The sequence below is a fragment of the Halichoeres trimaculatus genome, unplaced genomic scaffold (genome assembly GCF_033239565.1).
Source record: "Halichoeres trimaculatus isolate MK-OKI-2021-1 unplaced genomic scaffold, fHalTri1.1 fHalTri1_scaffold_11, whole genome shotgun sequence".
Lineage (NCBI taxonomy): Eukaryota > Metazoa > Chordata > Actinopteri > Labriformes > Labridae > Halichoeres > Halichoeres trimaculatus.
The window spans coordinates 26,767,870-26,782,689 of NW_027437189.1; the positions used below are offsets into that span (position 1 = coordinate 26,767,870).

Below are 14,820 nucleotides of genomic sequence, written 5' to 3' on the forward strand. Positions count from 1 at the left end.
TGACCAACCACAGATTTCAAGTGATTTCATTTGAGTAAAAGTGTATGTGTATGTATGGTTGGGTTGTTTGTTGATGGTGAGGGGTGAAGGGGGGTTTAGAAATGTTTTCACACAGCACAGACGAGCCCTGCAGAAAGAGTTAAGAAAGCACTGTTGTAGTTGGTCCCTTGTTACATTGCATATTAGCAGCTTATCAGCTCCACATTGCTCATTATAAAACACTTTTTCAACAAGACCTTGTTCCAAGGCCACCAGGCCATTAAATGATTGTTTTTCCAAAATAACCTTCCAGGCATTAGTTCCACAAAACTGTGCAAACTTATTTATGTTTTTATTATATAATGACAAACGTCCAGCATCAAATCAATGAGCAGTTAATACAAGATTATTAAGGTAAATTCTTAGTTAAGGTTTAGATTGGTGCAGATACAGTTTAAGTTGTAATTCAATGGTTTAAGTTTACTCATAATCACCCAATGTCACATAGTTACACAAGTTATACAAACACTACAATGAAAACATTGTGATGAAACAATCAACACCCCCCCTTATTGTACACTTTGTAAAGAGTTCTTTGCTGTTGTGGGCCTGGAAACACCAGCTGTCGTCACCCACAGGCACACTGCTGGTGTTATAGCCAAGCTGGGCACCGGTGTAGCAGCCTCTAATTAAAATCTACAGGGGGCAGAATGGGGGTAATGTAAACATTTATTAGTAGTAGGACTTGAAACATGAACAGTCACAAACATGAAGGCTGATACAAACTCAAAGTGGATTTTTTTGTGTGTGTGTTTTAATCTATGTAGAATCACACATTCACTAACATTTGTACATATTGTCTATTTAAAATTTGACGATAGAGTTATTACTCTTTTCACGTTTTCATAAATTTATGCAAGTAAAAGGAAAAAGAGACGGAAGAAAATAGAAGAAAGAAAGAGTGTTAAAACATAACAACATAAATATAACAAGAAATCACATAGCAAGAACAAACTATGCGACATGGGGTGATTCTCCACAACAAATACAAACCTAAGACATACAGGTTTGCATAACTCAGCTAGAACCCAGTTAAATAAAAGAGGGGAGTTTAGGAATGATACAACATACCCAGCCATCGAAGTGTCTCAAGGCATCTTAAAATGTGTCTTAAGACGTGTTTGTTGGGATATCCTAAGATATCTTGGTGAAGTCAAGTTACCCATTTACTCCAGAGGTCCTGAAATGTATTTTCCTGAGGTTTCAGAGAAAAAGTGATCCGTTCCACTGTATATATTTCATAAACTAAATCATACCAGTCTTTTCCTTGTGAAGTAACTGCCTTCACAAAGTGGAATTAAAGGCATTCGTTGGCCTTAAATTTGGTTTGCAGTTAGATGTTGGTTCAAAGTAAGAGTTTTTCAAACAACTGGGATATAAGTAGATGACAGTAATGACCAGTAAATGGCATTAGGAGTCAAATTACCATTTTCTGACAGCTTCAAAAAGCATATTTTTTTAGTCATTTAAAGTTTCTGGATTTCTTGGCAGGAAGTGTGTCATAAAACTAAGTAGGAAAAAAAGACACGTCACTCTTTGCTTTTAAACCCCATTAATTAGTAAGAACTACAACATTTTGAGGACTGATAATGTGTTATACTGAAAGTATTTTTTAGCTGCACATATCTGTGGACGTAGAGTATTGGCTTCTACTTAATAAGTGGTCCAGCTTCTCTCATGTTAAATAATATAGAGGAATCTAATCTTTTCACCTTTGGTAGTATAAAAAAATCTTTACACGGATAAATTACACAACTAAAGTATAATTTTGCGAGTGTTATTCACACTGAAAACCAACAACCTTGTTCAGTGTCTAAAAGCCCTGAGAATCTGACAAAGATAGCAAACTATGCTGCAAAACAGCATCAGTCATGATAACAGTGTAAAATCAGTTGATGTTTTGATAAAATGTACTATTTTCATTTGATACCTAGCCCAAATGGCACTTAATGGTTTTATACGTGCGGCTGGACTGTCACACATACACACGCTTACATGATAAATGATTTGTTGTCCACGCTCAGCTGACTGCTCCTCTGTTTCACTCAGGTGACTGACGCTGATTGCTGCACATGAACACATGCATGGATAGCCTTCGGGCCATTACATCTGTGCACACAATGCCATTACTCATGGGGTCTATAGGGAACCACACAACAACTCATATCTGCAGATGAATGTCCTGGTTCTTTCATGCCAGCTGGTTTGTTACAAAATTGTATATTTTTTTCTACTTTGAGGAAATAGAGTAGTCTTTTTGCTTCCTGCTGTTTTCTGTTGCAGTTTTATGTCTTGAGGCTGTATTTTTTGTCTCAGTGTGTCTGCTGTTCTTTTTACATAGCAAACATCCTGTTTATTGCTTCCCAACCCACTCCTCCCCCACATTATTTTCACCAACTGTGTGGAGTCATCAGAAGGAGTTGGTGGTGAGTAGATTTTTCTAAGAGTTGAGGAGAGCAGAAGGTGGAGTGATTTTTCCGAAGCAAAATTTCTTTCAAAAACGTAACTCAGCCTCCTACCTTGTCCTGAGTCATAGTCTGCAATATAAAATGAGTCAGAGCTTTTTGACTCAATGCATTTATCACATAGATAGAAAAATAGAAATATAGACAGCCATACAGAAAGCCGAGTGGACGGACGGATGGGTGTTAAGACAGACGTAATGATAAATAAATAAATAAATAAATAAATAAATAAATAAATAAATAAATAAATAAATAAATTATTGCTGTTCTGGCCACAGACACTGTTGCAACTACAAAAAAAAGATGCTGTTGCGTTTTAAATTGGTTGCTCAGTTTGTCCCACCCCGACTTCCGTCCGTTCTGACGTTCCTCGACATACGTAAGCGGAACCTCGGTTGTAAACAAAAACGGACAATCACTGAATTTAACTTCTGAGCCAAGAAAGGACAAATCTGTTTCAAACTGAACACAGCGTTGTAAGGGTAAGCTTTTATCATTCCACTGTCTAAATTCTACACTTTATGCCGACTGACAGAAGCAGGAGGTTCTTAATTTTTCTTTAACTGTCGATAATAAAGCCGTTTAATGCTAACAAGCTAGCCGCTAGCCGTCGAACCGAGTTGAACGTAATTTACAGTTTATTTAAGAATGATTAACCAGTTAGCTACATATATAACTCATCATACTGATGTTACGCTGTATATGCTGTATGGAAGAAGGATCAAATTATTTGAGCGTCGTTCCAAACGTCTACCTCTAAATGCAAAGACAGACCCACGAGCTGAAGATGTATAAATATAATGATGCTCTTCCTTCCTTCCTCCCTCCCTTCCTTCCTTTCTTCCTTTAAAACGCACAGTGATATGACAGACAATTAGCTGTGTACAACAAGCCCAGGTCATATTTGCCTTTAATGTTATTTATGTTTTAAGACGTAGTCTGTATGCGCTAAATCGCCAAAGAAATTATGTAATTCATGGCATGTTAACGTCTGTCCTCATGCGATGGACAGTTTAAGGATCGCAGCAACGGAGTGTTAAGTTTATGGATGAGTTTTTAACAATTCATATGCATATTGACATTTTATTTACTGTATTTTCCCACATGGTGACAATTTTATTTCACTTCTTTTTGACGAAAATGTATGCTTATATTTCACCAGCAAATTAGCAAAAGAAAGCAAGAAAATGCTAAAAGGAATCATACATGTGATATATATATCTATATATCTATATATATATATATATATATATATATATATATATATCTATATATATATATCTATATATATATATATATATATATATATATATATATATATATATATATATATATATATATGTATACATATTTCTTGCAGTGTCCTCTGTCAACTGGGTTCCTCCCCCCTTACTCAAGGTTAATTGTAAGGTTACAGTTACCAAAGGCATTTGGGGTACAGCTTGTGAGCTGTAGCTTGGTGAAACAGCTGGTTGAAGATAAGGTGTGGCAGAGAACTAGGAAACAAAGTGACGGAGTGCCCAGTGAGACACAAGATGAATGTGTGCCCAGGAATGTTGAATGCTGTTGTTAATCTCACACAGCTGAAATGAAAAATGCTGGCATTTGTGGCGAGGGACAACAGAGAGACAGTTCTAAGATTGTGGGAGCATAAGCTGCTTTTAAATCTGAGGTGTGTAAGCATTTCAGTTTCCCTTTGTCAAGAAGTAAGAAAGGAGAAAATGTGATAGACAAAAAAGAAAACAATTTGCAGACACTGCCAGACTGCTGTGACCTGGAAGGCAGACAGTATAAGTAATACGAGAAGCCACTTGGCAGATTGTCACTCTGAGAAGATTTGAGAATATGCAAAAAAATTCAGCCAGGTCATATAAGAACAAAGGAAGCTTTTACAGCCACACTTCCCTGTGACAGTGCAAGAGCTTAAGAAATCACAAGATTTATTTCTGGGTGTGAATCTTAAGACGTGAACCTGTTTTAAGAGCTCAACAATGACAAATCCTGACAGTTAGCATAAATGGCAAATGTCCAAGTTGAAGTTGTTTAATTTTTTTTTTTTATAAACACAATATATTGTACTGTGGCATACTTGTGAATGTATTGTATCATTCCGATATTTTAAATGCTACTCCCCTTAATATACAGACATGCCTTCTTAGAGTTTCCATGGATAGTCATTTGAAAAAAAAAGTATTTCCGATTAGAGCTTTATAGAAAAATAAAAGTTCTGCAAGAATAAAACTGATCTACACCTGTGTGAAGGAGGCTTTGTTTAAGGTGTTATCAAGTTTTTGTCTGTGTGTTCTGAAAACTTACCATCCTTCAACCTTTGCTTTCTGTGTCTTTAACGCAGACTCCAGATGTGTGACAGTGGTTAATGCAAGAGCCGGCTCTTTACTTTAAGACGACATATTTGGGTGTTGTTGGCCTGCAGAAAAGACTGCAGCCATCATGTCAAGGAAACAGACGTCCAAACCTGTACGGGGCAACAAAAAGAGTGAACAAGAGCGTAAGAGGGATGAGCGAGCCGCGAGACGAGCCATCGTAAAGGATCGCAAGAACCGACCCCAAGACTGTGATGAGGGAGCGGAGTTCGTTAGCTTTTCCAATCAGCTCCAGGCGCTCGGGCTTAAGCTGAGAGAAGTCCCTGGAGACGGGTAACAAAAAGAAGAGATTGTTGTTTGATAGTGATGTGTCATCTTGTGTACCTCCTTTTGCAATACCAGGCTCTTCTTATTATGGATATTTGAGGCCATAGTTTGTTTAAGAGCCAAGTTAGTATAATTATTGCTGCTTATTATTGAAAATGAAGCCAAACTTCTATAACCCACACCTTTGTCAAAAATCATTGGTCTACCTTAAGTGACCACCCCAGCAGTGCAATGTCATTTAAGATTGTGAAAAAACTAGAAAAATATCTTAAAGGCTCTCTGGCTCAGTGAGAAATAAAGATGGGGTTTTAATTGAGTATCTATTAGTCATGTTTACTTATCGAGAGAATGTCTTAGAACCGACTGAACAGCCAGACAAATTAAGCCATTGTTATTAGCCAACATTTAAAAACCTGTCTACTCCAATATAAGCATTAGTGGACTACAAGCCTCTCATTTAAACAGAATACTGTTAATACTTGATCAACTTTTACGTGGAGATATTGTCAAGGCTTATGATTCTCTGTCTTTGTATCTTACAGGAACTGCTTGTTTCGAGCGCTAGGCGATCAGTTAGAGGGTCACTCGCGGGGTCACCTGCGCCTACGGCAGGAGACTGTCCAGTATATGATGTCTCATCGACACGACTTTGAGCCGTTTGTGGAGGATGATGTTCCTTTCGCGCAGCACTGTAAGAAAATGATCCAGTGGGTGATACTGTGTTAACAGGTAGAAAAAAAAGACACTGTCAGAAACAGAAAGCACTCTGCCAGTCAGCTAATATTTCACTCTCCTGTAATTTTACTCTAAAAATGGGAAGTCAGTTGATTTAAATTTGGCCATAACTATGCAGTGACCCCTGGTGGTCAACAGCACTGTTTACCTGAGTCACTGCTGCTGCATGAACACAATATTGTTTGTTTGCTTTATAAGACTAAAAATAACCCGCACATCCATAACTCATTCTTAATTATTGGAAAGTTTGCTTTAGCAGCAAATAATGGAGAAAATGCTCACTTTTAGTTTGCACTGAATCCATAACTTGAATTCTTCATCTTATTAACTCATTCAGATTTTACTATGGTTCAATTGATTGTGAATGTTTTTTTTCTAAATGAATTTCAAAGTGTAAAAAAACGTAAACTGACAGTTCAGGGCAAGCAAAGTGATTCAGGGATTCACCCTTATCTGATTTGATGACTCTGTTCAACGTACAAGAACGTTGAGTGATCTGTCGCTGGGATTTGGTCACCTTGTGAGGAACGTTTTTTATTCCTTTCCATCCAGTGTCAAACCTCTCCCAGCCTGGTACATTTGCTGGCAATGATGCTATTGTTGCCTTTGCTCGCAGTCAACAGGTGAAAGTGGTCATCCATCAGCTCAACACACCACTGTGGGAGGTAAGGGACTGAGGCACAGGCAAAGACCTTCAAGTGTTATCACATAGTCTGAAATGCTATTATGATGTGGAATCTAATTTTCTTTTGGCACACCTCCTCATTGCAGATAAACGGGGCAGAGAAGCAGGTGTGCAGAGAGCTTCACATTGCCTACCGTTACGGGGATCATTATGACAGTGTCAGGCGGACAGGGGACAACTCTGAGAGTCCTGCTCAGCTTCGCATTGAGGTAAGTTCCAGTTTATGCAGTTTTTGATAATTCACATTATTCTGTAGATCCCAGACCTAATACTTCAGTCTTCACCTCTGTGTTTTAACACATTTGTCACCAGTATTGTCACCTTTGGTTTGGCTCTATGATTTGTCTCTCAGCAGTTAGATTTTATTCTTCTTTTGCTTAATGTGTTAAAGCAATTTGACAACTTCAGATTTAATGTTGTTGCATTTATGAATTTAAAAGTATTATTATTATGACCTCCCTTGAAGTTCTGTTGTATCTCTGAAGTTTTCTTTCTTTAACTTCTTTCAGAATCTGCAGAACTCACGAGGCCAGCAGCGTGAGTTTGGTGACGGTCAGAGGGACAGACAGAAAAATCCGTCTCCCACAGCTTCAGAGGAGGACAATGTGATCCTGAGCTCCATCAAGAACCGAGGAATCCAGGGTCAGAAGTTACTCTCGACTCATTAGCTGCAGAAAGAATAAGACTGTCAGGGCAAAAGAGGAAAACTAAGAAACAACTTTATGAAGAACTTCACATCTATTTTACATTAGGACTTATCCTTTTAGCTCAATTTTCCCTTTTTCCATGAATTCATCAGCTTGCAGTTTAACACGCTTTTAGCTTCACACTAATGATACTGATCACGCTACACAGACTGACCTTTGGTCATATGTTCATGTGTGTGTTTCCATCTATAGGTGATGAAGAGAACCTGCTCCAGCTGAGTGCAGCAACCATCAATGCTGAGTGGCTTGTTGGCTCCATGCTGGGTCAGTCTTGCCAGGGCCAGTGTGACTCAGGATCCTGTACCTCCTGCAGAGCTGCAGCTGCAGACTGCAGTGAGCAAAAACAGCCAGCAGAGGGCAGCAATGTGCAAAAACCAAAGGTTAGATTCATTCATTGACAAAGTAGTCTGGACTTATCGGTCTACTAAACAGTTTGGTTGATTGTGAGAAAGGAGCAACAAAATGTGCAAAAATACACAGATCAGAGCAATAATTTGTTGCTGTCGTTATCACCATATTGCATATTTTATGGCTGGATAGTTTAGTAGGTCTTTTTGCATCTATACTCCAAACAGTTTTTGGACATTCTTGAAGAGTATCTTATTGTTACATAACAACAGCATAACTGGCATTAACAGTCAGTTGCAAAATAATTTATTTTTAAGTGTCTTCATTACATTAGATCACAATAGACATCTCATCAGCCTTCCACTGGGTTTAACTCAAATTAAACTTCACGTTTTCATTCAGGTTAGGTCTTCACATTTGACCTTTTGAGAAAAGTCTGAGTCCAGTTATGAGTTAGGGTTACAGTTGGAGTTAGAGTTTGATCAAAGAAGTCTTTCAAAGTAATGAACTGACAGAGAGCTAGTCTGGGTCTGTGAGCTGACCCTGAGCAAATTCAGTACAAGGGGTACATATGGTGAGCAGGTAAGGCTGAACAAAAAGAAGAAAACAGAAGGGGACATCTGTTTGATCACAGGGACAAAAAAAGGAGGTACATTTGCATTCATAGACTCAGGGTTTAACAGGATCGAAGGATTAGATAAGGAGGAGATATCACTAGCAGGAACCAATACTTGGATATGTTAAGATGAAACACGTCATCTGAATGATCCGCTGCAGTCAAAAACACACCAGCAGGGAGAGGGGTTCCTAAAGGTCACTAAAATACATTTCAGAGCACATGCAATGCTTGATTCGATATTTGACGTCTGTGATCTGATTGTTCCTTGCTTTGATAACCATTGTTAAGGGATTTTAACCAATCAGAAACAAGTATTTAACACATCCAAGTTGTTGGTTAGAAAGCTGGGAGATAAGTGTGATTAACAAAGAAAGAGAAAATACCTGAGGTCAAAACAAAGCACAGTTAAAGTGAAGTCGCTTGATAATTCTGTTTCCTGTGTTCCCAGGTATCAAACAAGCAGAGGAAAGAACAGCAGCGGCAAGAAAAGAAGAAGCGTCAGGAGGAGAGGCATCGTCAAAAGTTCCTTCAGAGTAAAGGGGGTCAGGACCAGAACCAGAACCTGCCAGATGCTGTCACTTTAGTACCAGCCCTCAACACTCTCAGTATATAAACTGGAGCATGGCCAAAATAACCTTCTGCTACTCTAGCTACGGTGGCTGATACTGTCCACAATGTTTTGCACATAGCCAGAATCGATTCAGTCACAGTGGATGACTTTTCTGAAAGACAGCCCTATAGTTTCTCTGCAAATGGTATAACAGTGCCTGCAAACGTGTGTGTGCGTGTGTGAAAGAGATGTATGTGTGTGTGTAAAAGGTATAAGAGAGAGTGAAAGAGCATGACTTTCAGTGTTATGAGGTTTTGATTGAGTTCCTGGTCAGTGATGGTAAAAGTTGAAACTCCTCACACCTGGTCTACCTACCACGCTACCTAGCCCTTTCTACGCAGGACAACCAGCTTTTCATGATAATCATGCAGACACCCTCAAGCTGCTGGGCTTTTTGATTTGCCACAGATCGAGTCGGCGTTCATTCAGATGTTCAGATCATCCTGTTTTTCTGATCTGTCCAAAGAACAAAGTGGTGGAGTGGAGGATGAATGATTGTTATGCACACGATGTATTGAATGTGGCAATAAATATTAATGACAAATGATGATTTTCTGTTCTTGTGTGCACAAAATAATACTTTAAAAAATGATCATTAGTTTTAAATGACAGCTAAATCTGTCAAATCTGCCATTTAATAAGTTCCTTAAACAACAGTAAGACAAGTCTGAAAATATTGGTCAGGGTTTCAAAAATCTTGCTGATATAACACAGATTCACTCAAACAAGCATCTTTGGGTTCGACTCAACTTGTGGGCCCATGTAGAAAGATCCATTTGTATGTTAAACAAATGATACATCATCCTGGTATTTCAACCCTGACATATAGATTTTATCATTAATGTGACAATGCACAGCAGTTACCTTATATTTTCCTCCTGTATAAATACTAAATAGTGCCAGGACTTGGTCATCAGTTTAAGCAAAGTGACCTTGAACCTGTTTTGAGGCTGACTTTTTGAGAAATAACAACTGAAATAAAACCATAGGAGTTTTAACCTATTAAGACTGTCCTGAACTGAAAAAACCCTGTGTCAGTGTCAGTAATTTGGAAACCACAGGAACAAGAGGGGTTAGAAGAAAAAATAAACCCAAATTGGCTTAGTCCCTGCACTAGAAAGTAGTAAGAATTATAACCAAAGGTTTCCCAGTGTCCTGCAGAAAGTTCAAGTAAAGGAAACTTTAAATGAGAACCTTTCACGTGTTTCATCACCTTACAACAAAGGGAGCTTTGATGTCCTCCTTTGGTTTATTACTACTTAACATGCACTCAGATATTTGACTGGCAGTTTGCTGCAGATGTTTAATTATTAAACCAGGGGAACAGCTTCCCAGGCTTTCTACGTATGAAAAAGGATGACTTCAGAAAAATAACAGCCTTGGCTGAATGTGTTATGTAAAACCACCTACAACAGTGACACAGACCCCTGTGTCAGTGTTGCAGGTGGTTTTACAGTTGCCCCTTTATCAAAGCATGAGAGGGATGGACATTTGAATACAGCGTTTTTCCATGTAATAGATAGGGCTGCTGCAATGACCTCCTTCTGACTAAAAGTCATACAATACAAATACAGAAATGAGAAGTCATGGAGAAATCAGGTTTATGATCGTGCTATTCTCTACAAAAATGTAAAATAAATGTGTACACATTAACTTAAAATAAGTACCACCAAAACAGTTGAATCTGTGTAAGTACAGCGACACAGAAAACTGCTACTGTGTCTCTTTCATCACATTGGCACAAATTGGCATAAATCCCTACTGGTAACTTATCTTTTAAAAACCACATGCTTGAATTGTTGTAAAAACATTTATTTCATTTTTTTATCAAAACAGCATAAAAACTTGCATAAATGGGAGACAGAGTTGGCCAACTATGTACAACTTGATCTAAATACACTTCTGTGTTGGTGGCTCACCTGAGAGTGAACCTGTGCTGGTGTAAACTGGCATCCTTCAGAGGGACTTAAAAACTTTTTTCTCCAGTCAGGGATTTTCACTGTGGAATCTTAAAGGACAAAACAAACTGTAACACAAGAAGGAAATAACCCTGAAGCTGACAAACTGATCCAGTGATGTCATGCGCACACTGTTTAATATTTACAGTCAAATGCTGGCATTGCCCACTTAAAGGTTCTGGTCGTAGTGGGCTAAAGTGAGGCGAGAGAGATATTCTAGCGTTAACAAATTCATCTTTCATATAAAAGCCTTCCACACATTGGAATCATCATCATCTGTGTCTAAGCACTGCCGAGTTGTACCATACTCCACCTCGTCCCTTACAGAAGATTCCCAGTTGAAAGCTTGGTAAGATGAATGTTTTCACAGATGTTTCTGGAGTTGAACATGAAACCTCGTCACAGGGAACCGTCCACCTTAAGGATGTGCCTTTATCCAGTCCGTCATATCAAATAAAGACATCTATGTGATCAAGAGTCCATGAGGCAGCAGCTGCTCTAGAAGTCCTGTCTGATGTTCTCCTTGTTCTCGTCCCCCTGTTGCTGTCTGAGCGTTGCTATTTCATTCTCCAGCTGGATGATGGCTCGCTCGATCTCGTAGTTCTTACTGACCAGGGAGACCCAGCTGTCAGGGGAGAGACACAGACATTTGAGAGGAGACTCTCACCAACATTTACCCTGTGTGCAGTAAATTAATAAGCTCTGCAATGAACATACTTGGACTCTTGCTCTCGCAGTTTGGCTCCTCCTGCCAACTGATCGTTTTTACGCTGCCAGTTTAAATCTTGAATTTGCTTCCTGTGGATGAAAAGAAAAAAGGTTAACATGTGTAAACTTGTTGGATAACTCATGAACACAGCGTGAACGTTCCAGGGATCATCACCTGAATTTCTGCAGTTCCTTCTGAGCCATCTCGATCATGAAGGCCAAGTTACTGAGGGGAGAAACAGAGCTCATGTTAGAGTCTTTGGACCTCATAAACTGTCATTGGTTAGCCTATAGCATAACTGCCAAAGTCATAAAATCATTTAAATGATCAATTAGTGAGCCTCAAAGCATGATTGCTAGAATCAACAAAATTCAAACAAACAAATAACTTAACAAAAACACTATAAAAATAATATTTTTTAAATTTATATAAAAAAATACACATGAAAAATGTGCGTTTCTTCTTTTCTGAAAACTTTAAAATAATACGATGTAGACGAGGCTGCAGTCACATACTCGTTGTAGAATTTCCATGCATTGGTCCCGTATTGTGACATGAGCTCCAGGTTCTCAATGCGGACTGCCTGGTGCTCTAGTTGCGCCATTGAGTTATTCACAGACTCCTGCCACGCTGTGATGTCATTCTTCTGTCCTGCTGATGGAGCCGGCAGCTCGTATCTACCCAACAACAAAAAATGAAACAATCAACTTGCTAATTCATGGTTTAACGACAGTTAGCAGCATGTTGTGTTACAGCACAGTTTTCCACAGTGTGAACAGTTTACCTCTTCATGCTCAAGAGATCCATTGGCTGCCGGGCCGCCAGCCGCTCAAATTCATTCCTCATAATTTCTGTCTAAAGGGGGACAAAATGTGAGGGGCGTTGTTATTTTCTGTAGCACTGGGTAGAGAAGAGGACACATTTTCTGAGGCATTAGGGGTCTCTTACCTCAAAAGCAGAGAAGTCGGGTGTGGGCAGGTAGCTCAGGTAGTTTTTGGTGGGTCGATATCTTCTTGTCTCCTCCTCCACCAACGCAGCAGCCTGTGGGACGAAAGATGGAAAATTCATTTTTTGCATAGCAAAAAACAAATAAAAAGATAAATTACTGAAGCGACCAACATGCTAACTTATAAGGTATGTATTAAGTAACTCAGAGACCTTGGCATGAGAAAGTACTGTTAATTCTTTACACTGTCTTCTCCTCAATGATAGTAGGACCCCAGTACCTCAAAGCCTTGAAAGTCTTCAGCATGCTCTGCATCCGCTACCTTAGAAGTCTACTTGACATTTATTAAAGAAGTCAGGTGTGAGCCAAGTCATTAACCTCTAAATGAACAGCTCGTCTCTGGAGGCAAAGGAAGAGGTGACAAGCTGAAATGTACAAATTGGGATATTGTACAAAGCGAGTCACTTACACAGGACTAATTAATGAATAAAAGAACACTTAATTCCATAATGAGAATTACATTAATCAAAATAAGTAACAACGTCTTGTAATGATGAGACAGTTTTCTCCAAACTCATTATTGTGAATCAAGTCATTTCCACTCCTGACTATTGAATTTAAGAAGTCTCAAACATGAGTTCAAAACCATGGTTTTTTTTTTTTGTACAAAAGCATTTATTACTCAACAGTAGCAAGATGGGATGCAAAAGTTTTAATTTTAAGATATAGGGTGTTTTTCTTTGCAGGAACTTACTAAATCTACAAGTGCCTAGTTTACAGGGTCACTCTTTTAACTGTAACACTGGGGGCTGACAGGGACACAGCCACACTTTCAGGCTTGTTATGAGCCCAAATTTTCACAACCTATAATGTAAAAACAAAACAAAACAAAAAAAGAATAAATAAATAAATGAATAAAATAGGAATGAAACCGGAAAAGTAACGAATGGTCAATGGAACAAGATGCTGAGCCAAAACTGTAATAAAAAAGTAATGAAAACTAAAATGTAATATTAGTAGATAATGTAACCAGATGTCGAGCCCAAAACCTAATAACTTTATATCATTTTTGTCAGTTGTTGTAAACACTGCGGGGCTGGCAAAATATTTTATTCATCTGATAGTATAATTCTTTTCATCACACTTTTCTGTCAGGGCACTTCATTTAAGGTTGATGATAAATGTCACTGAGTCGTCTTTACATATTTTTTTTTCTATTAAGTTAGAATCAATGACTTTGAAAACTGCGTTTTATAAACTAAGATAACAGTTTCTGGCATTATCAAGGTTTGCGCATGGTTAGCTCACACGCTAGCATTAGCAACCGGTCTCACGTTGAACGGATTGACTCACCGCTTCTCTGACTCCTGCGGCATCGTAACCTTGGTCAAAATATGGTAAGGCATCCACAAACACTTCTCCAGCAACTGAAGCCGTTCCAGCCATTTTAATCAGGCGACGTAGCCGGTTATGATTTGTTTGATTTTTGTCTCTTATTTGTGCCTCTGCGACCTAAACAGGGCTAATGCTAACCGAACAACGAGTTCCGGTCAAAACTTTCAAAATAAAATTGCATATAGTTAAATTGTGTTTGATGACATCTAGTGGAGTGGAGTGTAATTATGGTTTGAAGAATAGATAAATAAAACCCGGTTATCAGTTCATTTTAAATACAGTTAATCAAAATAACCCCATTAGGCATAAAAAAGTGTAATTACTCAGCCATTCATGACATCATTACTAACCATACATTTGCAATCAAAAGCAAGGAAAGCAATAAAGTTGCTTTGTAATAATTTCTCAATTTTTGCAATAATGTAATGTTGCATGAGTCTTAAATGTGCAGTATTGTTAAAACAAAACTTAAAAAATAGTATCAGGGGATTTAGATAAATGAAATATTTGGTGAAAGTCATGATTGGACACACATCTAGCCTTTTATATAAACTCTTTTCTCCTGAGATGATTTGTTTAATTTTAATTATCTTTTGAACAAAATGTCTGATGGTTATCACTGAAACCTGCAGGACTACTAAAGCATAAAATAATCCAAGCCCATTGCAGCAGTCTGGCACATTGGTCTGTCCAATATTATATTTTTTTTTGCTTAATACGTCACAAAAGATGATTTCATTACATGCGAAAACTAGCTTTATTGTCCTAAAATAACATTAGTAGTAAAACCTTCATGTATCAAGCAGACATACAAAATTCCCATCATGAAAAAAAAGTCCATAGAATATAGTGATACACTCATGCAAAGGGCTTCTTATTGCACCATAACACCATGTGTTTTAAATGTCAACTGATTAAAGTTTATTCCAGGAAATATGTTGTCGAATAAGAAA

The 14,820-nt window shown here is 38.2% G+C and overlaps 2 protein-coding genes across 2 annotated transcripts; one reads left to right on the forward strand and one right to left on the reverse strand.

Annotated features, from left to right (window-relative positions):
- The first annotated feature begins 2,852 nt into the window (after positions 1-2,852).
- On the forward strand, positions 2,853-9,406 carry otud3 (OTU deubiquitinase 3). The gene is made up of 8 exons (XM_074680703.1): positions 2,853-2,986; positions 4,858-5,161; positions 5,698-5,846; positions 6,443-6,555; positions 6,662-6,784; positions 7,085-7,217; positions 7,475-7,662; positions 8,698-9,406. Exons 2-8 carry the CDS (start codon positions 4,956-4,958, stop codon positions 8,860-8,862), a joined length of 1,077 nt encoding a protein of 358 aa, XP_074536804.1. The 5' UTR covers positions 2,853-2,986; positions 4,858-4,955; the 3' UTR covers positions 8,863-9,406.
- Positions 9,407-10,692: 1,286 nt separating this feature from the next.
- On the reverse strand, positions 10,693-14,035 carry bcas2 (BCAS2 pre-mRNA processing factor). Its single transcript, XM_074681704.1, has 7 exons — positions 13,826-14,035; positions 12,475-12,567; positions 12,311-12,381; positions 12,042-12,203; positions 11,701-11,751; positions 11,535-11,615; positions 10,693-11,442 (listed from the first exon to the last, which is right to left on the reverse strand). The coding sequence occupies exons 1-7, from the start codon at positions 13,916-13,918 to the stop codon at positions 11,316-11,318; spliced, it is 678 nt and encodes a 225-aa protein (XP_074537805.1). The 5' UTR covers positions 13,919-14,035; the 3' UTR covers positions 10,693-11,315.
- Positions 14,036-14,820: the final 785 nt, after the last annotated feature.